Raw genomic sequence first — 24,486 nt, forward strand, 5'->3', positions numbered from 1 at the left:
AGCAAGGCCAGGGATCGAACCCGGAACCTCATGGTTCCTAGTCAGATTCATTAACCACTGCGCCACGACGGGAACTCTTGTCACGTACATTTTTTTGATGGCTTTCTAAACATGGGTATCCCTTCAATAACTTCTGACATTTGTCCTTTTATTACATAGATCTTAATTACATCTCTTACATAGATGTAATAGAGCCTTAAAGTCAGAAGCTCATGTTAATGATTCTGATTATAAAACAGTTGAATAAATAAATAATTTGACTTTTTTTTCAGATTAGAATTGTAAGTTTGTATTTTCATTGCTGCTGATTTTCTGTCATGTTTATTGTGAATAAGAAGTTTCTATTTGCTTCTAATCAAGAACTCAGGGTACTCAAGAGATATTGTTCATTGTTATTTATGAAAATACTGCATTTAAAAATAATTGAGGTATGAGCTGCCAAACAGTTTCTTATAAAACCAGATTTCGGTGGAATATTAATATATAACAGATCATTTCCTTTAGAGGGTGGAAAAAACTAAGACCTTCAACTATAAGATGTGCTCACTACAGCTGTTTTCTGCAATAGGAACAATTTGCATGCAGAATAGAGAAAATGAATTATACAAAAGGGTGTGTAGAGCAACAACTAAAACTCTGGTGCGTACAGTGGCCCACAGAATAAACTTCCTTCAAATGACATTGGCATGAATAATCCCATGCAACCTGGACACTGAAACTGCTATTCTGAGAAGGGGCTCCACAGCCTGGAAGTGTCATGGTTGTAATACTATCTTTCTAGCTGGGGTGGAGTGGGGAGTCCTCAAGCATTTAGTGGCATGTTTGCCCATCCCCCTCAATGTTCAGCATATTTGAATATTCATGATAGGTTGTCAGGTGGTCAGAGGATGCAGTACTGAAACTACTCGAAGTTCTTTTGCTTTTTCATTTTTTTATTAGAGAAATTCATGAGGTCAGGTGAGATGCCTCATTCATCATTTGCTTCTGATGTCAGTTTGGGAAAATTTTCCTAAGGTTGTCTAAAGCAAACTGTCAAGTGTTTAAAATCCTATCTTCAGTATGCCTCTTTATAATCATATTTGCATTCATGGAATGTCTAACCAATTTTTATGTACATCATCATCACCTGATGCATTAAAAATGCCTCACATTTGTATTTCCCCACATATATAATCTTCTTGAGTCTTGACAGCCATGCTTATAATGTGTAGATGGCGTTCTTTCTTTTAAGAGAGTGGAAATGGAGCTCTCTAGAGAATCCTTAGGCCAGAACCATAGAACTTAGTTTTCTAATCCAAATACAGGGCTCTGTACTTGCTTTCTCCTTTCTTTTTTCCTGCAAAAAAGGTATTGGATATTTTACACTTAGATTTCTTGCCTTACTTCTGTCACCTTCTTGAGAACTTACATGAGCCACAGCCTGTGCTGTGTCTTTTACATACATTATTCTGTTTAATCCTTACACTGCTTACAAGAGGAACCTGAGATTCTCTGAGGTTCAGAGAGTTAGAATAACTTTCCAGTGGTAGCCTGGCTAGTCTGAGGTGGATCCAGGATTGGTACTTAGGTATGCCTGAGACCTTGACACCTGTTATGTTCCTGAGTACATGTTTCTGGCCTTTGGAAATGAAAGGGAATTAGAGACGTGGTTCCTGAATATATGATAATAAAGAAGTCTATTGAGTGTCAAATCAGTGATTCAGTTAATGCCTTGGAATGGAAAGAGGAGAGAAGAGATGATAGTACTATGTGGTCTGGAAAGACTGTGTGAAGAAATTGGGATTTGAACTAGCAGAAGATACTGGAGTAGCATCATGGTGTGAAGGAATGAATAATAGGAGTTTAGGGCATAGATGGGAACTATTGAGCATAGTTGGGGGATTTGATGCAGTTGATTTGGTGGATGTCAAAAGGAGGAAGGTTGAAAGGTGGCGTGGAGCCCTGTTGAAGAGAACCTGGGCTAGCAGGGTATGTGGTATATGGCCTTGGTGGGTGGGTGGGTGGGTGGGTGTGGGTGTGTGTGTTGGTTTTTTTGTTTGTTTTTTAGGGCCACACCTGGAGCATATGGAAATTTCCAGGCTAGGGAGGCAAATCTGAGCTGCAGCTGCCAGCCTACACCACAGCAACACAGGAACGGAGCTGCATCTGCAACCTACACTGCTGTTCACGGCAACACCAGATCCTTAATCCACTGAGTGAGGCCAGGGATGAAATCTTCATGGATACTAGTCAGGTTTGTTACCACTGAGCCACAATGGGAACTCCTGGCCTTGATGTTTAGCATGTACATTTTTACTTCTTTGTGATATTACAAAAATGCAGTCTTCACTAGAATAGTTTCCATTGGTTTGTGACTGATTTTGATTTAATGGAAATTTTAGTGGGATGAAATCATATTTAGCTTCTTAGGGCATCTCATCTCCCAAGAGCTTGCCTAAATAGTCTTGTCTAAATAGTCTTCCTTCATAAGAAATACAAAAGCCTTGTTGTTTGTTATATAGTCTTAGGATGTTAATAGATTTGAAGTATTTGTATGTATAGTGATATTTCCTGGTTAACTGTGATGAGCTATCATCAGTCAAGATTTGAATAAATAACACATTTTGGACTTAGCTAGGAAAAACCATTATCGTGAATTCTAAACAAGAAATAAAGAATAGAGGAGTTCCCACTGTGGCACAGTGGTTAAGAGTATGGTGTTGATTCTGTGGTGGTGGGTTTGATCCCTGGCCTGGTGCAGTGGGATAAGGATCTGTCATTGCCACATCAGTGGTATAGGTCATAGCTGCAGCTCAATTTGATCCTTGGCCTGGGAACGTCCATATGCTGCTGGTGTGGCCAAAAAAAGAAAAAAAGAAAACCTCAGAGTCAGCTGGGGGCATGGCAGGAGTGTGTGAAAATTGAGACTGATATAGATGTTAGATTGGGATTTTTTTTTCTTTTTTTAAAGGAAAGAAAAATCTTTTTACCAATTATTATCATCTCACCTTATTTATTTATTTATTTTTTTTTTAATGTTGCAGTGTGCAAAGATCCACCTTACAAAGTAGAAGAATCTGGGTATGCTGGTTTCATTTTGCCAATTGAGGTTTATTTTAAAAACAAGGTATGTAATCTACTCATTAATCTTTCAGTAGAAGATACTTCATTAACCAAATGATGTTTAAAATAGTTTTGATTCAGAATCACTTCTATCACTAGATGATTTTAAAATAAAAGTTAAATTTGTCTTCTAGGAATTTTGGTTATTGTTATCCTTAATTACAGAGGAAATGGCTAGAGAAAGATAATTTCACTTCTATGAAGTCAGATTATATGAAATTCATTAAATGTTTCTTTTAAGAGAAGAGTGATTACTGTTTTGAAAAAAGAAGATTAATATATGTTCATAAAATAGAAAAGAGAAATTATAGTTTTTCAGTGAAAGGATTTTCTCATTTTCTTATTTCTAGAATTTTGAGACTTAACAAAGAATAATCTCTCATTTATCTCTAGCTGATACATTTGACACACATATATATACAATTATATCAGCTTTGAATTATTATAGATTCTATGGCATATAAAAAATTTCAACAGTGTATATGTGGCAAAAACACACAGACTGTGTAATATTGGATAAGTTGCTCAACCTCCATGGAGCTCACTTCCCTTATTTATAAAATGGGGATAGAATAAGAGTATTTACCTCATAAAATAGCTAGGAGGATTAGATGAAATAAGCTATGTAGAGTATTTAGAATAATGTTTCATATATAAGTTAAATGCTTAGTAAATGCTAGGTGTTACTTTTAATCATCCTGTCCCTTTTATTCTAAGGTAAACATAAGTTCCTAAAATTTTCCTTAAAATGAGATAGTTCAGCTTTTTTTTTTTTTCTCCTTGTAAGGGAGCTGAGTAATTTGAATGTTGTATTATCCAAACCAGGAAAGTCTGGTCCTTGCATCAAGCAGCATCAGCATTACCCACAAGCTGGTCAGAAATGAGATTCTTAGGCTCTATCCCAGATCTGTTGAATCAAAATATCTGGGATTGGGTCTAGGAATCTGAATATTTACTAGCCTTTCAGGTGATTCTGATGTATTGCAAAGTATGAGAACCCCTGATAAGCCACTCTCTAGTGATCAGTATCTTTCACTGGCTTTTCTTTCCTTTCCTTTCCTTTCCTTTCCTTTTCTTTCTTTCTTTCTTTCTTTCTTTCTTTCTTTCTTTCTTTCTTTCTTTCTTTCTTTCTTTCTTTCTTTCTTTCTTTCTTTCTTTCTTTCCTTCCTTCCTTCCTTCCTTCCTTCCTTCCTTCCTTCTTTCTTTCTTTCTCTTTCTTTCTCTCTTTCTATTTCTTTCTCTCTCTCTCTCTTTCTTTCTCTCTTTCTATTTCTTTCTCTCTCTCTTTCTCTTTTCTTTCTCTCTCTTTCTTTCTTTCTTTCTTTCTTTCTTTCTTTCTCTTATTGAAGAATAGTTGATTTATAATATTGTGTTCCACTGGCTTTTTCATTGTAGAGAAGGCCATGCCTTAAATTCAGAAAAAAAAAAAATCTCTTTATGATTAAGAGATTATCCATTTTTAAATGAGCTATAATGAAACTATCCTGAAAGTTTGGAATGTGTAAATAGCAGAGAGAGATTTTATTTTCCATAGTTCTTTTTTTTTTTTTTTAAGCTGGTTTCCTCAAGCACCACATTGCTGCTACACAGCCTCCCTGCAAACATGATACCGCTGTCATTATTTTTTTTCTTTATGTTTATATTTTGGGAGCATATTTGGCAGTAACCTATTTCTGCGTAGCTAAATGTTTGAGTGCTTACTTTATCCGTGGCAGTTTGTGAAGCCCTTTACATATGTTGCTTTAGTGAGTAGGTTTATAAAAACTTGAGAGGTAAGTAGTAGTATTCCTACTCTACAGCAAAGTCAGCCGAGCCATGGAAAGATTACATGGCTTGTCCAAGGCCACACACAGTTGGAAAATGTTAAAACCAAATTCATGGATCTCTTCAATGGCAATTCTCTTAACTTCTTTACCTTAGAAACAGTAACTCTGCCAGAGTAGTGATTACTTTCTTCAGTATTAATCCTCTAAAATGTTGGCATATTTTTCATGAAATCAGAAAATTGTTGAGATGCCTATATGTCTGCTCATATAATATGCTTTCACACTGATGTATTGATCTGTTTTTTTTTTCTCATTTCAGTATTTCTGTTAAGAAATTAGTTTTTTATTTATTTATTATTTTATTTATTTATTTTGTCTTTTTGCCTTTTTCTAGCGCCATACCTGCAGCATATGGAGATTCCCAGCTAGGGGTCCAATTGGAACTAGAGCTGCTGGCCTACGCCAGAGCCACAGCAACGCGGGATCCGAGCCGCGTCTGTGATCTACACCACAGCTCACAGCAATGCCAGATCCTTAGCCCACTGAGCAAGGCAAGGGACTGAACCCGAAACCTCATGGTTCCTAGTCGGATTAGTTAACCACTGATGGGAACTCCAAGAAATTAGTTTTTAGTTTTCTTTTTTTCTTCATTAAAAAAATTGACATATAACCATAAAATTCACTTTAAAAGTGTATAACTCTGTGGGTTTTAGTATATTGTGCAGTCATCACCACTGTTTATTCTGGAACATTTTCATCACCCCATAAAGAAATGCTGTACCCACTAGCAATTACTTCTCATCCCTTCCTCTCCCAGCCCCAGGGATTAATCTATTCCCTTTAGGCAATTAATCTATTGCCTTTGTTTATGTAATATCCTATCCTGGTCAGAAGAGGATATTACATAAACAAAGGGAATCATACAATATGTGGCCCTTTGTGTCTGACTTCTTTCATTTAGTATGTTTTCAAGGTTTACCCATGTTATGGGATGTATCAACACTTATTCATTTTTATAACTGAATAATACTCCATTGTATAAATATACCACATTTTTGTTTATATTTGTATTCATAATTGTATGGACATTTGACTCATTTCCACCTTTGGCCTATGAATAATGCTACTATGAACATTCATATACAAGTTTTTGTGTGGACATATGTTTTCAAATCTCATGGGTATGTAACTAAATGGAGTTGTTGGGTCATGTGGCAATTCTGTTTTTAACTTTTTGAAGAAATGCGAGACTCTTTTCCAAAATGACTGTACTGTTTTACATTCCTACCAGCAATGGTTCATTGAAACCTTCAGTTTGGAAATTATGCTGCAGTAAAATATCTGCTCTCCTACTTTGTTTTTAACTTTTCTGGTCAGTTTTGTAAGCTCTCAGTGCAGCAGAGAAATGTATTTTCCGAATTGCCCAATTTTCTTCTTTGCAGAAATAACTAGAATCTCCTCATCCACCAGATATGCAAAGAGGATGGAAGAAAGATGAAGAGGCAGTGATTAATGTGTACACGTGAGCGTGCACACACAAATTCAGTCTCCTTGGCACCTTGGGTAGTAATTTTTATGACTGAAAGACTTGTTATTTATTCATTTGTGAGGAATTTTTAGTTTCTTAAAATATGAAGGAAGAAAGAAACACTTGAGATGGAAAAGTGTTGTTCCTTTGGGGCCATTGACCAAACGTTGTTTAGTGGCTATTCTGTTTAGTGTCCAAATTAGCTTACTTCTATTTTCCAGTTTTAGATTTACCCTAAGATTTTCTACTTAACAGTTATTGCTTTTTTCAGTGATGCCCAGTAAAACATATTTTAGTGTTTGTAATATGAAAAAGTAGGAAACACCTAATTGTAGAAATGTGGATCAATTACGGTGGGTTAGTGATACATAGGATACTATGTACAGTTAATGTAGCAAGATGGGTAAATCTCAAAAATAAAAATAATGAAATCTAATTTACAGATGTATATGTATGTATTTATGATATCACTTAGTATGTTTTTAATAAACCACTGAAGCCAGGAATAAATGAAGTTACGGGGAGACACATATATGATACAAGAGCCTGGGTTGAAAGGACAGCACAGGAGTTAGAGGGCATGTCTAACTGGGAAGGAGGAATGGAGAAACTTATATTTATAAAACTGTGTTTCTTTCTTTTTTTTTTTTGCTGTTTCTTGGGCCTCTCCTGCGGCATGTGGGGGTTCCCAGGCTAGGGGTCGAATCAGAGCTGTAGCTGCTGGCCTACACCAGAGCCACAGCAATTCGGGATCCGAGCCGCATCTGCGACCTACACCACAGCTCACAGCAACACCAGATCCTTAACCCACTGAGCAAGGGCAGGGATCGAACCCGCAACCTCATGGTTCCTAGTCACATTCATTAACCACTGAGCCACAACGGAAACTCCAAAACTGTATTTCTTTAAAGAAAAAAATAAACATGGTGAAAGTGTTAACATCTGTTTAAACTCAGTGGAAGATGTAAGAATATTGTATTTTAAGTATTTTTCTGTATATGATTAATTTTTTAATTAATATTATTGCTTTGTCATCTCTTTTAATTGATAAATTAAGAAGATATTCTTGGAGTTTCATAGAAACCAAATTTTTGCTATATTCCAGTCTGGATATTCAAGCTTGATATATTTCTTATTTCTCTTCCTACTGAAATGATCCATGGGTAAAAATTTAATAGATCTAGGCTGTTGCCCCAGAATGTTCATTTCATTTCATTTGAGTATTTATAATTTTATTTGTCCCTAGAGTTGACTTCATTCTCTCTTGAGGAAAGAACATCCATTGTAATAATGGTTCATGAAAAAGTATTATTTAAAGTTTTCATAGGAGATGAGAGAAAGCAGCCAAAAAACCCTCCACCCAATATTGGAGGCCTCCCACTGCATCTTAAGTATATCTCCCTGTCCTTGGTTCCATCTCCATCCTTGTGCTTTCCCTGATTACAATAAGCTTGTCTTCAGTTTTGCTCACTTACTTGAGAGGTCAGAGTCAAGAGGGGTGGTGGAGGGTCAGTGCTTCTTTTGAGGTCATGTTTGTTTATTCTGTCTTATTTTGTGTTTGTATTGAACAAAACAAGCCTATCTGTGAGAATCATGTATGTTTCAGAAACTCTAAATCAATAAGCCTGCTGAAACATAATTGACTGTAGCACTTCAGGTTTGAAAGGATCCCATACTCTGTTCTTTCAATCTGTCCTTAGAAAAAGCACATGAGTAAATGTCAAGGACTGAAGCAGAATGAGAGGAGAAATTTGATGTTACCAAAACCAGATTTCGACCTCTAGGAAATGCATTCGTTTTACATGGGGAAGAAGTACAAGCTTCCTTGTTTAAACTTTGAAAAAGAATCTTTTCCTCACAGACTTTGAAAAACTTATGGTTTCCAAAGGAGATAGCTTGGGGGCGGGGAGATGGGTTGGGCGTTTGGGATGGAAATACTATAAAATTGGGTTGTGCTGATCATTGTGCAACTATAAATGTAATAAAATTCATTGAGTTAAAAAAAGAAAAAGAATCTTTTCTATGGAGCATAAGATTGATGTGCTATTGATGTCAGTTCTCTAAGAAAGATATTCAGTTGGCCAGAACACAAATTTTATGGGTACTTTTTACTTAAAAAAAAAATCTTGAATAGAAAATTGCACTGAGGATTCACACAAAGATAGTCACTTTCTGGGGTCCTTAGCCTTAGTTCTACTGAAGAGTGATTAAAAAAAAAAATTTAAGCTGTTGAAGACTATAAAGTGATATTACTACCTCACTCTTTTTCTGCTGGTAATTATTCATCATTGTATTTTTCTCTTAAAAAACCTATGCAGGACTGTAGTCCTAGTAAAAAATGAGTGGAATACAATCTAGGAGTTCTTTCTCTTTAATCATTGTTAACTATATGGTATAGCCTTTCCAGATCCCATGCATTTGCATAAATAAAAAGTATGTCAATGTAGAGATTGGCAATGCCATAATATATCATATTTTAATATTTTTCTGTGACTTACTTTTCACTTAAGAATATGTCTTTCCAAGTCAGTATTAATATCTACGTGGCATTCCATGGTAATGATACACTTACATGCAGATCATTCCTATTTTTTTGCTTGTGTAAACAGTGCTGCCATGAACATTTATTTTACATCTATATCTGTACCTATCTATATATCCTTGCATTCATATTTGAATATTTCTGTGGAAGAGATTCTTAGAAGTAGGATTACTGGGCTGAACATCTCATGCATTTAATATAGTGTGTTGATAAGTATTGCCAGTGTGTCTGCTGAAAGGCTTTACCAATTTCCACTCAAAATTGTAAGATAGAAAATGGCCCTTCTAATTTTTAGAACAAACTCTAAGGTTATTGACTGTTTTACAATCCAGGGAAAAGGCAGATAAGTAAAAAAAAAAAAAAAAAAAAAAAAAGATAATAATTCACTGTGATAATTACATTAATAAAGAAATGCTATAACAAGGGTATCTAATTTGGTTAGAGTTGGGAGGGTTAGGAAGACTTTACAGAAGAGTTCATACTTTAACGACTTTGAATGATGGGAAGACATTTTAGCCCTGGGGAATACTGTGTGTGAAAGGCCACATGAATGAGATAGTATGAAGCACTGGGAAACAGCGAATGCTTTAACATTGAGAAAAGCAGGGTATAGTAAGAGAACAAAGGAAATGCAGGAAAGGTATTAAAAGACTGTAATGGTTATCACCAGGAAGTGGGATTTCAGTCCTATAGAAGATGATGAGCCATAAAAGGCTTTTATATCAATGGAAAGATATCATCTGATTTTGGTGTTAGATCCCTCTCTTGTCATTGTGGGAGGTAGAATAGGATAAGTTCAAAAACAGGGAGGTGACCAGATGAGGAATGATAAGTGGTTGTGAGTAAGTGAGTGGAGATTGTGATTTGGGGAAGTTTGGTTGAAGAGATAAAAACTGAATTTGAGAGTTCCCGTTATGGTGCAGCAGAAACGAATCCGACTAGGAACCATAGGTTGCGGGTTTGATCCCTGGCCTCGCTTAGTGGGTTAAGGATCCAGTGTTACTGTGGGCTGTGGTGTAGGTCGCAGACGCAGCTCGGATCCCGAATTGCTGTGGCTCTGGTGTAGGCTGGCAGCTATGCCTCTGATTCGACCCCTAGCCTGGGAACCTCCATAGACCGCGGGTATGGCCCTAAAAATGACAAAAGACCAAAAACAAAAAACAAAACCCTGAATTTGTAGTAGGTAATGACTACATTCTGACAGTTTCAGGTGCTAAGGCCTGAAAAGCACTAGCTTCAAATCACTTTATTGTTTTATCACATGATAGTAATATAACAAATTCTCTTTTACATAATGAAAAACATCATTTTATTTGACTATGTAATTAAAAAAATTGTGTATTAAAAAACCATAAGCAGCTCATACATTGCTGGTGGGATTTTGAAATGGTGCAGCCACTCTGGAAAGCAGTAACGCAGTTCCTAAAAATGTTCAACATAGAGTTACCACTTGATCCAGAGTTATTGTGGGAACAACCCACATTTCTGTTTACTGACAAATGGATAAACAAAACCTGATATACCCATGTAGTGGATTATTATTCAGCCATAAAGGGGATCTGACACATGGAACAACATGGATGAATCTCAGAAACATCATGCTGATAAAAGAAGCCAGTCACAAAAGATCACATTTTGTATGTATTTTATGTATTTTTGTGTATTTTTATGAAATGTCCAGAATAAGCAATTCTATAGAAACAGAAATGGATCAGTGATGCCAGCAGACATGGGATCTGGGGATTGGGTAATGATCACTGATGAGTTTGAGATCTTTCTGGAATGATGAAAATGTGCTGAAATTAGATGGTGATGATGGTTTCATAACTCTGAATGTACTAAGAACCACTAAATATTATACTCTAAACGGATGAATTTTATGGTATGTGAATTATTTCTCAATAAAGCCATTATTAAAAAAGCATAAATAGCTGTTATTAAAAAAACCTAAAACGGCACAGTTAATGACAACTGAAAAAATGTAACATTTCACAGAGATGGTTAAGATCTATAATACACAAGGGGTTTTTATGTGAAGTAATAAATTCTAAGTGCTTTAATTTCCTCATCTGCAAAACAGAGCTCACAACTGACCCAAAGGAGAGCTCTGAGAATTAAATGAGTTAAATGTTAAAGTACATATTATTGTTATTATTATCCTCAGCCTTCATTTCACTTTGGGTGCCTAAGAATCTGTCTGTAGGGAGGTTTAGATGTTTAGCCAGCTAAAGTAATGGCTGGAGAGTAGAACTTGAGTATCATGGAAGAATTATAATTATTATGTTCTTGGATATGATGCTATTTTGTCCTCAAGGAAAGTGCCATTTTTTAAATTCATTTCATAGACGTTTATTGCATTTCTACTATGCACAAGGCACAAATTGTTGAGGGCATTGTGATGATTCAACCATTATTCCTACTTTCAAGAATCTTTTGATTTAACAGGGTAAAGGAAGATAAGATAGTTATTCTAAGATGTGGCAAGGATAAGAGATGCACACAGAACAGAGGAGAGGTGATTGAGGTTGGAGTTCAAGGGATGGCTTCCCCCAAATGAAACCTAAATGGAGGGGGATGAGTAGAAGTTATCCAGCTAAAGCAGAAGGTGGAGAAATGGAGGTAGTAATGTAAAGCAAGGGTGAAACCCAGTGTTAACTTAGGATGAAGAAATTCTGGGAGCAACCAAAACAGCAAGGTGTTGCTGGACCACCACAAGGATGGAAGGGCTGTGTTGAGATATGAAACCAAGAGCTAGAGGGTCCAAGTCCTGTGTGGCATTTAGGTGAGCTCAGATTTTTATCCTAATGGCACTGGAAACTTTAATCAACTTTTAATCATTCAGTGAAAATGACTAGATCTCTGTGTTATGTGGATAATTTTGAGGCCCAAATGAAGAAAGAATTGAAGGTAATCTATCCTGAAGTAGGAAGAACTACTAAAGAGAGGAATTTATGGTAGTTTGGGCAGTGAGTAAGAGCATGGCAGTATGGGTTGGAGGGCTTGTTCAAGAAATATTTAGAAGGGAAAATGGCAGCTGTTGATGACGGCTATAGGGAGATAGAGTGAGTAGGGGAAGGAGTGGCTTCAGGGATGTCTTAGGTTTCCAATTGGGTGTCTTTGTTGGTGGTGTCATACCAACAGGTGAGAAGGGTGATGAGTTTATTTATTTATTTTTGCTTTGTAGGGCCGCACCTGTGGCATATAGAGTTTCCCAGGCTAGGGTTGAATCGGAGCTACATTTGCCTGCCTACGCCACAGCTGCGTCTGCAACCTACACTAGAGCTCACAGCAAGGCCAGATTCCCAACCCACTGAGTGAGGCCAGGGGTTGAACCCACATCCCTATGGATACTAGTTGGATTCATTTCCACTGAACCACAACGGAAACTCTGATGGGTTTATTCTTTTTGGTTTTCCTCTAACACAAGAAACGCATATTTCAGATGTATCCATTTTTCTTTGTAGATAGTTGCATGATGTTTTTACCCCCAGTCCTTTAACACTTATAGCTGTTATATGCCTGTGTCTTTTCTGATTATCAGGAGTGAACCTCTGCTTTCTAAATTTCTATTTATGCTCAACTCTCTTATCTTTTTTTAACCTCTAGGAAGAACCTAAGAAAGTTCGCTTTGATTATGACTTATTCCTGCATCTTGAAGGCCATCCACCAGTGAATCACCTCCGCTGTGAAAAGCTAACTTTCAACAACCCCACGGAGGAATTTAGAAGAAAGTTGCTGAAGGCAGGAGGGGTAAGTAGCGCTGTCTTATGAAAAGCTTTCCTATTAAAAAAAATAAAAAACTAGTTGCTAGTGTGTCAAGAAGCATAATAATATTTTGAGGAAGTTAGAAGAAATGAAACATCTAAATGACTTAGCTGTGGACTCATGGTTTGAGAAGAAGAGGTAAGCAGAAAATATTTTAAGTAGGTATAAATGTGAAATTACATTGTTATAACAGTCTTGTAGTCTATGCTGTTCAAATTTATCTTGACAAAAATCCAAACCAAGCTTTCCTCAATTAAGAAAAGTGCCTTAACTTTGTTATATCAGTCTATAGAAACTTTTTAAAGTTGAAAGTTATATTAGAAGTTATATGAAAAGGAGTTATTGTACAAATTTTTCATGATCAAATTTAATAGAAAAGGTGTATTCATTCAAATTATGTTTGGGTTACTTAAAGTCACGTTTTTGTTTGAATTATGTGAGGTAAAAGATGGCTTTTTCTTTTTTAAGATAATTTTTGCTCATGTGAATTGACTTGGATGGGAAAATATTTTAAAATAGAATTTCTCACAAAACATAAACATATGGAATGTTTGCTTGCAGCTATATCAGTTGTACAAACACTATTGATGGGTAGAAATTTACTCTACACTGGGTACCGCTAGAATCATGAACCTCTACTTTAGATGAACTTACTATGTCATCTTATATGGGCAGTTCAGACCCCGTAAAATGTTGCACTGTATTCTTTGCTCTAGGGTTTCTGTCACTAAATTTTACTAGAAAATTTTTAATATTTTTGCATCCATGAGCTTATCATTATATGTAAGCATGTGTAGACCATAAGTTCTCAGGATGCCTCATTTCACTGATAAACTCCACCTGAGGGCTTTGTAGGAAAGAACTAAATTCTATGTAGCACAGAAGTTCTTTCCTTTTATGAGGCTATGGATAACCACTTCGAGAACCTCAGGATAGCTGTGGACCCTCTCATAAGAAAACCAGCCATATATTTATTAATATATGTATTAATTGTGTGAACATTTTGATTATGTATAACCCCTGGAGTCCATTTTTTTCCTGTTCTCTCAACTGCTAATATGCATTTGAAGCATTACAAGTACTTTTACATTTCATTTCACTCTCTACTGTATATCCGTAGTTCATGGGTTAAATGATGGGCTGGTGTTAGGAAATGAACTACCATTTATAGTATTTTATGGAGAAACTCATCTTTGCAAAGAAATGGGCTTTTGTAATACAACTCATTTATTTTTTTCATTAAAAATTTTTATTGAAGTATAGTTGATTTACAATGTAGTGTTAATTTCTTCTGTGACTCAGTTATACATATACATATATATATATATATATATATATACACACACATATATGTATGTATATTCTTTATCATATTCTTTTCCATTATGGTTTATCACAGGATATTGAATATAGTTCCCTGTGCTATAATAGTAGGACCTTGTTTATCCATCCAATATATACTAGTTTGCATCTACTCATCCCAAACTCCCAATCCTTTCTTCCCCCTCCTCCTTCCTCCACCCTTCTTGGCAACTACAAGTCTCTTCTCTATGTCTGTGAATCTATTTCTGTTTTGTAGATAGGTTCATTTGTGTTGTATTTTGGATTCCACATATAAGTGGTATGGTATGTGTCTTTCTCTTTCTAACCTACTTAGTATGATAATCTCTAGGTACAACTCATGTTAAAGTTAGGAATCTATTATATATTTGTTAAGGAGTTTTTAAAAACAAACTCTATTTTATTCTTTTTATAGTTATAAAGAGCACAGTATTGATGCTATGAATTACCTTTTGCTATGCCCTTAAAAATGAACCTGTCCCTTTTAAGTCCTAATCATTCCCATTATTTTTCTTTTTATGAGAGTGGCATTTTACGCCTCTGCTTAATCCTTCTGGGTATGCAGTTAGGTGGGTCATTGGAACACGTGAATTATGGAGCTTGAGTACATCAAGCTTCTGATAAGGGTCATCGGAAAAAGTAAATATGACTTAAGAACTTTTTAAAACATCCACTTAGTCCCAGAGTTCTCAAGGGTTGTTTGTGAGCTGGAGAAGAGGTTACAGGTCAGTGATAATGCAGCAGAGCACAGCACTGCATCCTGATAAGGTCTCTGGTAGATTTCTCTCTTTTGCTCCACTCAGCCTTTATCTCAGAATTATCCTCCTTGACTTCTAACTTTCCATCTTTTTTTGTCTCTTTAAGTGCTGTTTGCAAGCCTACATGTTTCTTTCCTATTAGATTTAGATCTCATCTAGACAACTCTAAAATAATAAGTTGAAATGTGAAATATGCAAGCACACCAGTTTTTTGACATAAGTTATGCAAGTGACTGACAATAGTAAATTTGGTAGTAAAATTGAAATGTAAAAATTCATTTGAAATGCTGATAATCTCATAGACTCTGTCCATTTCACATGGTAAGATTAAAAACAGTCTTTTGTGAAAATGGGTGAATCTGGACTAATAAACTTTTTCTCTCACTTAGATTTTTGGATACCTTGTATTTACCTAAAATTTTAACATTTATCATTGTCTTAGTATTAATACAGCCTATCCTGGTGTTACATGAGCCATTGTGATTTTATTAGAAATCTTTGTTTCAGCTTTATGGAGATATCACTGAAGTATAACTTAAGGTTACATGTTGATTTGATACACTTGTATCCTGCAAAATCATTGTCATTATAGCTTTAGCTAACTCCTGCATCATATCACATAATTACCGTTTTCTTTTTTGTGGCGAGAACATTTACCACCTACTTTCTTAGAAACTTTGAAGTATATAATTCACTATTATTTACTATAACCACCATTCTGTGCATTAGATTCCCAGAACTTAGTCATCTTAAAACATTCTAGTCTGTTTCTATGAGTTTATCTTTTTCAGGTTCCACATTTAAGTGATATCATACAGTTTGTTTTACTCATTTTATTTATCCTAATGTCCTTAAGTTTTATCCATGTTGTTGCAAATGGAAGGATGTCCTTCCTTCTCATGGCTGAGTAGTATTCCATTTTATATCTGTCTCTCTATCTCTTTATCACTTTAATCTTCATATCTTCTTTATCCATTCATCTGTTGATGGCTGCCTAGATCGTTTCCATAGCTTGGCTATTGTGAATAATGCTGCAGTGAACATGGGAGTGTAGATATATCTTTAATATCTTGTTTTCATGTCCTTTGGATATATACCCAAAAGTGTGATTATTGGATCATGTTATTGTCCATAGTGGCTGTACTGTAGAATTTACAATTCTGCTGACAGGGTACAAGGGTTCCTTTTTTTTCCACATTCTTGCCAACATTTACTGTCATTTTTGTTTTTTTTCTTTTAAACAGCCACACCTGTGGCATATGGAAGTTCCTGGGCCAGGGGTTGAATCAGAGCTGCAGATGTAGTCTATGTATGCCACAGTCATGGCAACACCGCATCTGTGACCTGTGCCCTAGCTTGCGGCAATGCTGGATCCCTAACCCACTGAGCAAGGCTAGGGATCAAACCCACATCCTTAAGAGACTATGTTTGGTCCTTAACCCACTGAGCCACAAGGGGAACTCCTCTACCCATTTTTAAATTATATTGTTTGGGTTATTTATTTTTTTGCTGTTGAATTGTATGAGTTCTTTATATATTGTGGATATTAATCTCTTACCAGATATATGATTTGAAAATACTTCCTCCCATTTTATAGGTTGCCTTTTCACTTTGTCGATGGTTCCCTTTACTATGCAAAGGCATTTCAGTTGATGTAGTGCCAGCTGTTTAATTGCTTTATTGCCATTGCCTTTGGTCTCTATTAGAAATCTTATGATTATGACTTTGTCCCTTCGTGTTAACTTTTTTGGACTGGATTTTGAAGTGAAAAGGTGGTGCCCTGTTCCTTACACTTAAACATTATATAAGCGACATAGACATATATGTTCTATTTTTAAAGGAAAAGATTGATCCCTTCTTCATGTGTACTGTGTGACATCATTGTAGATAGCTTTTGAGGCATGAGTACAGTAAACTTACCATTTTGGCTATGATTCCTTCTCTTTCACTTTTGTCTTTAAAACCAAAAGTACATAGCACTATTAAAAGTAGAGCTTGGCTTTTCAAGAGATCAGAAAGGTTGTTTTTAGAGCTGGCAGCATCTTAGAAAAATGCTTTTCAGCTTTCAGAAGAAAATGATTCCAAAGAACATTTTGCCAGAAGAGTCATGAAAAATTGCAGATTTTTTTCTACTTCATAGTCTATAAACCTCTAGCTAGATGACAACTTTTTTTTTTTTTTTTTTTGGTTAATAACATTCTCTTCTTTTCTCTCTCTCTCTCTCTCTCTCTTTTTTTTAATGTTGTAAGTTTTTTCCTAAACAGTGTCAAAGAAATCTTGATGTACTTCCCTCTTGGAAGAAATGTGCCTTGTGTTCTTCTCTTAAATAGCTCCCTAAAATTAAGGATATCTTTGCTTTAAAGAAAAAAGAAAAACTTTTGTGGAAAGGGCATTTTTGGATTTAAGTTATTTTCTGAGAATGTTGAAATACAGAATGATTTCATTTACAAGACCCTGAAGGTAGTTTCCTCTAAATGAGAGATGTCATTGGAGCTTGCTTGGGAAATTGTAAATTTGATTTATGAGCTAGCCCCTCTCAGACCTATGTAAGAAAAAGACAAAGGATAGGGGTCAGAAAACGGGAAAGAATAACCCAAGAACTTCTGGGAGGAGATTGCCTTGTTTTGTTTTGTCCCTGAGGCAGATGGGAGTTTCCAGGCTAGGGTGTCAAATCAGAGCTGCATTTGTGATCTGCTCCACAGCTTGTGGCAATTCTGGATCCTTAACCCACAGAGCCAGGCCAGGGATTGAACCCACATCTTCGGGGAGATGATATCGGGTCCTTACACTGCTGAGCCACAATGGGAACTCCCTTGCCTTTGTTTTGAGATCTTATTTTATTCTTTAGTTGGTAGTGGAGGGATACAGAACAGTGAGCAACTTTTGAAGGCAAGACTTGATGTGATCTATTTATAATTGAGTTTTATGCAAAAGGACCAATTGTACCCCATTGAGAAACATCTCTCACTGAGGTATTTCTGTTTTTTTTTTTTTTTTTTTTAATGAACTGATGACTCCATTTAGAACAATCTTCAAATATGCTCTTTGAGACGTCTGATTTTTTTTAAAGGGTTATGATCACAATAGATGACTTTCTATTTACTTGATCACCTTCTTAGTAGCTGGAATTCAGTAATACTGAAAAAATGCAGGATTTGACACCATTACGTTTGATTGAAAGAGGGTGAGTTTTTCTTTTGGGTGTTGGCAAAGCAAAGGTACAGTGTTTGTCATATAACTGAAGCTCATCATTTTATAACTCATTTCTCTAGATTTTCTGTTAGGAGGGAGTCTGATACAATTAGAAATATTTCATAATCAGTCAGATTTAAAGAAAAACCCTGTGTCATCTTCTAGCTGAATTGCCCCAGGATAACAATTCTATTTGTTTGAAGCTCAGTTTATCATCTGCGAAATGGACAAGGCAGTGTTTTCTTCACTGAGAATGTATAACCATGGTGTCTAGACGTAGTAGATACTCATCCCCTTGATTGCTTTTCCTTTGATTGCTGGTTTAGAAAATCAGACTTTTATCTGCTTTTATATCGGGCACTTAAAGGTTTGTTACTTAGTATAAATTACTCTAGATGTATTCACAGGAATACATGTTTAGCACCCGCTAGTGTGACCAGCATGTTGATGGACCCAAATTGGGTTTAGAGGGGATTAGCTCATTGTATCTTTCTTCAAGAAGTTTACATTCTGGCTGTTTATATTTTGCCTATATAAAGTGAAACAGAGGTCTGTTTGGAATATCATTTTTTAAGATGGAAGTTTTCATTGTAAAAATTATTCTTACTATTGTTCTTAATTATAAATTTCTAGTAGATCAAAAGCTTCTTAAAGCCCCTTAGAAGATTTCCTAAGTAGCATGTTCAGCAAGTATGTATGTGCTTCCTTGTGCTTCTATGAAGAAAGCACAAAAGGGGCAGTCATCTTTGGAGAATTGAGTTTATTTTACAGCTGCTCCCTTTTTTTGGCCTGGAAATCAAGTGGTCTGCTCTGGTTTTATTGTTCTTTATGGGATGGTGGTAGGGTGTTGGTAGGGCTTTTTCTTTCTCTCTTTCTCTCTTTCTCTCTCTCTCTCTCTTTCTTTCTTTCTTTCTTTCTTTCTTTCTTTCTTCAATTAAACAGGGCAAAGTCTAAACATGTTGTTCAGTCTATTTCTGAATCAGTGGCAAGCAGTTAATTTTGAGGACTGAAAAATTAAAACTAACCACAGCAGTTGTTAAAACTAGGGTTTCTATAGGCAGAAATCCAATTCTGTTCAGACACCACCTGTTTCAATAGGACATTTCAGACGCCCATTTGGCAAGATTTGCTGGAGAAGACATGGGGAACATGCTTTCAGTCTGTGTTAAGTCTGCAGCATAATACAGCCCTGTTCTCAGAGTGACAGTTGCATTTATATATATATATGTTTTTGCAAGGAATAAATTGGAGTCTTTCTGAAATACTAGTTATTGTGAAGTAGAAATCAGATCCACACTGAGCCCCCAACAAAAGGTTTTAGTTACTAAAGGGCCAAAGGAATCTTAAGATAAGGAGCTTTCACTAATGCAGCTATGTCAAGCCTTCTGAACATAGCATTTTATCACAGCGTTCTGGAATGAATTTCTTGTAGGATGGTTTAGTATTTCCTTTTGCAAGGAGTTCCGAACGTGTCTAATTTCTAAACAGTACAGATCACATTCTCTTCCTCTCAAATTTTAATTTTTTTGAATAGGTAAATACACATCCAGTACAAAAAAAAAAAAAAAAAAAAAAGTCATATAGCAAGCCTTCCTCCAGGCCACCAACGATGCTGTCGTGAATAACCTTTTATGTAGTTTTTTATATTCTATACAATGGATGAGTATATCTGTAGGATAAATTCTTGGGGGGAAAATCATGGCTCCAAGGCAAACTGGAATTTAAATTTTGATAGACATTTACAAATTGCCTGCCAAGGATGTTATAGTACTCTGTGCTTGCATCAACAATGTGTAAGAGTGCCTGTTTCTCCACACAGTGATTCATTAAACATTTTCCCCCAATCTGATGAGTGAAAAATGATATCTCATTTTAATTCACATTTCTCTTATGAGTGATGATGAGCATCTTTTCATATGTTTAAAGCCATTTTCATTTCCTTTCAAAGACCGCATTTTAATGTAGTTTAAATTGGAAATATTCTAAGTGTTTCAGTTCAACTTAAATTTATGAGTACTCTTCCCACATACTTACATTTGGAAAGGTTACAAAAAGATACGGAAGCCTCTTTAACCAAGGTCTGTGTTTTCAAGCTTTCTTTAGCATGTAACAAATTATGTTCTTAGGAACTGATTTGTCAAGACTTTGGCTTCTAAAAATATAAGTGGCTTTTGTGGCACACTCATCTTAACAGTGCCCAGAGATGGATAGCTGGCTGCTTATTTTAAAAAATGACTCAAAGAAAATAATACATAGAAAATTATTTTAGTGACTGTTGCTGGACAGCTTCATTGGAGTTTTGGATATTTGTCTTGGGACAAGTGTGCCTTCCTGTTATTTTCCGATATATATCACCCTGTTATCGTCTACCTCAAAAGATAAAAGGATGCTGCTGTTTTTCACCAGCACTGATAAAAGGTGATTTATTTAAATAAATGTAAGATCAAGCAGGCAGCCTTATTTATTCAGTTGTTTCTCAGAGTCGAGGTTAATTTCATGTCAAATTTGGTGTTTTCTTCTTTCTGTTTCTTTGGCTCCCATTCCCTCCTGCTCTCTTCCCCCATCAAAAATCTGGAAAATTAAATTGTGAAAGTAGAACATACATATAAATGACAAACAGAATATCCAGGTGGTGAAATCAAATGTAACATTGATCTCATAAATTCAGGGAGAAAGTATGGCCATTATAGGTGAAAAGTTATTTATGTCACTTAGCATACTTTGTGGGTAATTTATGGTTTAACATCTTCTGAAAGTCACATAAGTTGTATGAAGGACAATTAAAGAGTTTTGAAAATATGCATCTGAAAAAACACCTGTGGCATAAATCTTCCCACCTTCATTTGTTCCTTTCTTTCCAACTGCTATTTACTTTTTCGGTAAGGAGTAAAAAAAAGAGGGGTACACTTTTCACTCAGTCCAAAGTTCAGACTGCGTAAAGTGAGCGAAGGCTAAATGTAAAAGAAATGAAAACAGGTAGATATTCCTAGAGTGTGGACTAGAAAAAGCTCTGTAGAGTGTTTAAGCTGTCGGTATTTAAGCCGTTTTGCCATGCTTCTTCTTTCAGACCTCTCAGGAGTACCCTTTGGCTGTCTATAGGTAGGAAACTTAATTTAGTCTTGACAGGAAATACTGTAATCTCTGAAAGAAAACCATTAAAAAACCCCTCCCCCTAGGTCCTGTCTCCAATGCACCGAAAGCCAAGAAAATAAGAAATGAACAGAAAAGGGAAAAAAAGTAGAGAACTTCAAATTTTAAAATGAACAATTCTTTTTCTCCTTGAATACAAACATATTACAATTGAAAACTGTTGGTTCAATTTCTCTCTCCCTTCTTGGCTCAGGTAGTTCATTATGCCTTTGTTTCAAAGCTACATATAAAGTTTATCTAATGTGAATCTATGCCCTGACTTCTAGGATGGTAAAGGAGTTGCTGTTTTGATTATCCCCACTGGATATTTTTTGGGTTCATTATCTATAACATTAAATAAAAGCAGTTTAGGGACAGAGGGTAGAAGAGGGGAAGGGAAGCCATGATTAACATTTTATTTTTCTTGTTCTTTATAAGAAAGCTTGACAGTAATCAGGATCTGTAGGTAGCAGTTTAGAAAATAAATGTCTGAGACTATTGAGATAGATATTTGTGTTTCATTTTTGAGGAGTGAATGTGGACAAATGGTAGGTGTTTAATATAATACCCTTTATTCCATAATGGACACAGCCATGGTGTGATAGAAAAAATGCTTGATTTGAAATCTGAAGGCACAAATTAAGCTGCTAATTTACCTTAGGCTTTAGGTTGGTATAATTCCGAATTATCCCCTTCCTTCCACCTGAGATTATTAAATAGAATGTGGTACATAGTTAACCAGTCAGCAAATAATTGTTTTATTTATTAACACCACCTCTTTTTTCCATAGGTTTTTTAATGAGCTTTGGTTTAAAACCACATTGTTTGTCACCTAGAAAGTTGAAAATAAAAGACTGCCATTTCAAGACTGACATAATAATGGTGTTCCGCTAGAAAGAACATGTTTTAGCCTCAGGAAGGAAATTTTTGGCCATGTCTGTGGCAAGTGGAAATTCCCGGGCCAAGGATTGAACCCAAGCCACAGCCACAACCCATACCGCTGCAGTGACATCACTGGATCCTTAACCTGCTGTGCCACAAGAGAACTCCAAGAATCTTTTTTTTAAAACAGATTTTAAAATAAATATGTGGGAGTTCCCATCGTGGCTCAGTGGTTAACAAATCTGACTATGAACCAGGAGGTTGAGGGTTCGATTCCTGGCCTTGCTCAGGGTTAAGGATCTGGCATTGCCGTGAGCTATGGTATGGGTCGCAGATGAGGCTTGGATCCTGCATTGTTGTGGCTGTGGCGTAGGCCAGCGGCTACAGCTCCGATTTGACCCCTAGCCTGGGAACCTCCATATGCTACGGGTGCGGCCCTAGAAAAGACAAAAAGACAAAATAAAAAGTAAAAAACTATAAAACTATAAAATAGGAAGAAAAACACTTTGCAAAAAGAATAAAATAAATATGCGGTAACTTTAGAGCAACGTAGACTTTCTAGAAAGGCATAAAGAAAAGAAACTGTTTATAATCCCTCTAGTGATTGTAACCACTATCAGTATTTTACGTTATATTTTTCATGTAGATAAGATCCCATAAAATGTTTGTATTTTATACTCAGTATATTAAAAATGAATTGCGTAAGTTTTAAACTACATAATTATTTTTGTTTTTTAAAAACACATTTGCTCACTTCAGAGGATTGATGTGAAAATTTTGGTTGTTTGTACTAGTATTGTGCTCTGTGATTTAGTTTATTTGTTATTATTTTCTCCTTATGACTCTCAACTTCTCAAAATTGAAGTTACTGACTTATGGCCCAAAGCTCTAAATGAAATAAGGAACAAAAGAACTGTTTTTCACAAATTTAAAGTTGTTTCTTATCGTTCTGACAGTACAGAAGTGTGATGGTCTAGTTTTCTTTTGCTACAAGATAGGCCCTATTAGATTTGTTACTTGGAAAAATTTATATTTTAATTTTTTTTTATGGCCACACGTGGCATATGGAAGTTCCCAGGCCAGGGATTAAATCTTGAGATGCAGCTACGACCTTTGCCAAAGCTTTAGCAATGCTGGGTCCTTTAACCCACTGTGCCAGGCCAGGGATCAAACCTGCACCTTCTCCAGTGACCTCAGCCACTGCAGTTGCATTCTTAACCCACTGCACTACAGTGGGAATTCCTGGGAAAATTTATATTTTAATGTGGATTATCTTAGGTGTAGATTTGTTAACTTGTCTTTGTAAATGCCATTTTTGCATAGGGAAGATTGGGGGCCTACGGGTAATATGAAATGGTTAAATATAAAAAGACTTCCCTAATGGAAACATTGAGAAAGATAAGGATGCCTTATCCATAAAACATACTGGTCCATTCAACTACAGTCTGAGTAAAAATAGAATATAATGAAAATCTGGTTAACCTCACAAATTTCAGTCTTAACATGAACTCTTGGTGACTCAAGAGATGGTTTTAAGCCAGTAATAGAGACAGAAGTCTGCCCCTATGGTGTCCATGGTGTCTTTGGGCAAGTTAGAAATAACCGCTTCCATCTCTCTCTGTCCCATGAAACTCTATCTCAAGGAACAAGGCATTGCTAGCATGAGCAAAGCTGGAGTTCAGGAGTCCCTGTCCCATTAGTCAAGTGTCCTTGTTCAGGGTACCATCTGGACAATCATTTACAGTCATGACACTATTTATAGGTCCACACAAAAAGGTGATTTTGATGTTAAAATAAAATTATCTTGCCTGAGACAGTCTGTACAGGAATGATTTATTTCTGGGGAAATAATTCATAAAACTATCTTGAAAATTTCTTCTCCAGTTTTGAATAGGCATGTCCTTTCAAGGTTTAGCCTGGCCTCTTGTCCTGTCACTCTACTTACTGTTTTTAGCTTAAGATACTATTATCCAACTTCCATAGATAACCATAAAGATCTGGTATAAGCACAGGGAGCAAGAGGGCTTTTGATAAGACTATTATACTAAACCAGCGGTTTCAAATGTCAATGACTGTGACAGGCTAACCCTTTGAAAGGACATGGCTGCAAACACTGGAAGACCAGCTGGATAATGTAGCCCTTGCTATTGGGAATTTCACACAATGTGTGCTGATTCATTATTTTTTTTTAAATAACAATGAAATCAAATGGACTTCTCCTTTTTGATGAGTTTGAACTCTGCATGCTTTGATAAAGAGAGCAGCAATGTGATCCAGATTAGTGTTATTCTAGAACTTAACAGTGACCACTAATAAGAATGCCTTCAACGTTTTTCCAGTTTCAAGATGGATTTCGTCTGATTTGACTCTTTTTTTTTTTCTTTTTGTCTTTTGTCTTTTTAGGGCTGCCGCTCCAGTGGCACATGGAAGTTCCCACGCTAGGGGTTGAATCAGACCTACAGCTGCTGGCCTACATCATAG

The 24,486-nt window shown here is 36.0% G+C and overlaps 1 protein-coding gene across 3 annotated transcripts in view; it reads left to right on the plus strand.

Annotated features, from left to right (window-relative positions):
• MLLT3 (MLLT3, super elongation complex subunit) overlaps positions 1–24,486 on the plus strand; it is a 286,851-nt gene that overhangs the window by 158,690 nt on the left and 103,675 nt on the right. For all 3 annotated transcript variants that reach the window (XM_013993522.2, XM_003121886.6, XM_013993520.2), the window contains exons 3-4: positions 3,024–3,106; positions 12,545–12,688. In XM_013993522.2, the coding sequence (XP_013848976.1) occupies positions 3,024–3,106; positions 12,545–12,688 (227 nt within the window). The remainder of the gene's footprint in view (positions 1–3,023; positions 3,107–12,544; positions 12,689–24,486) is intronic.

Source organism: Sus scrofa, chromosome 1 (assembly GCF_000003025.6).
Source record: "Sus scrofa isolate TJ Tabasco breed Duroc chromosome 1, Sscrofa11.1, whole genome shotgun sequence".
Classification (NCBI taxonomy): domain Eukaryota; kingdom Metazoa; phylum Chordata; class Mammalia; order Artiodactyla; family Suidae; genus Sus; species Sus scrofa.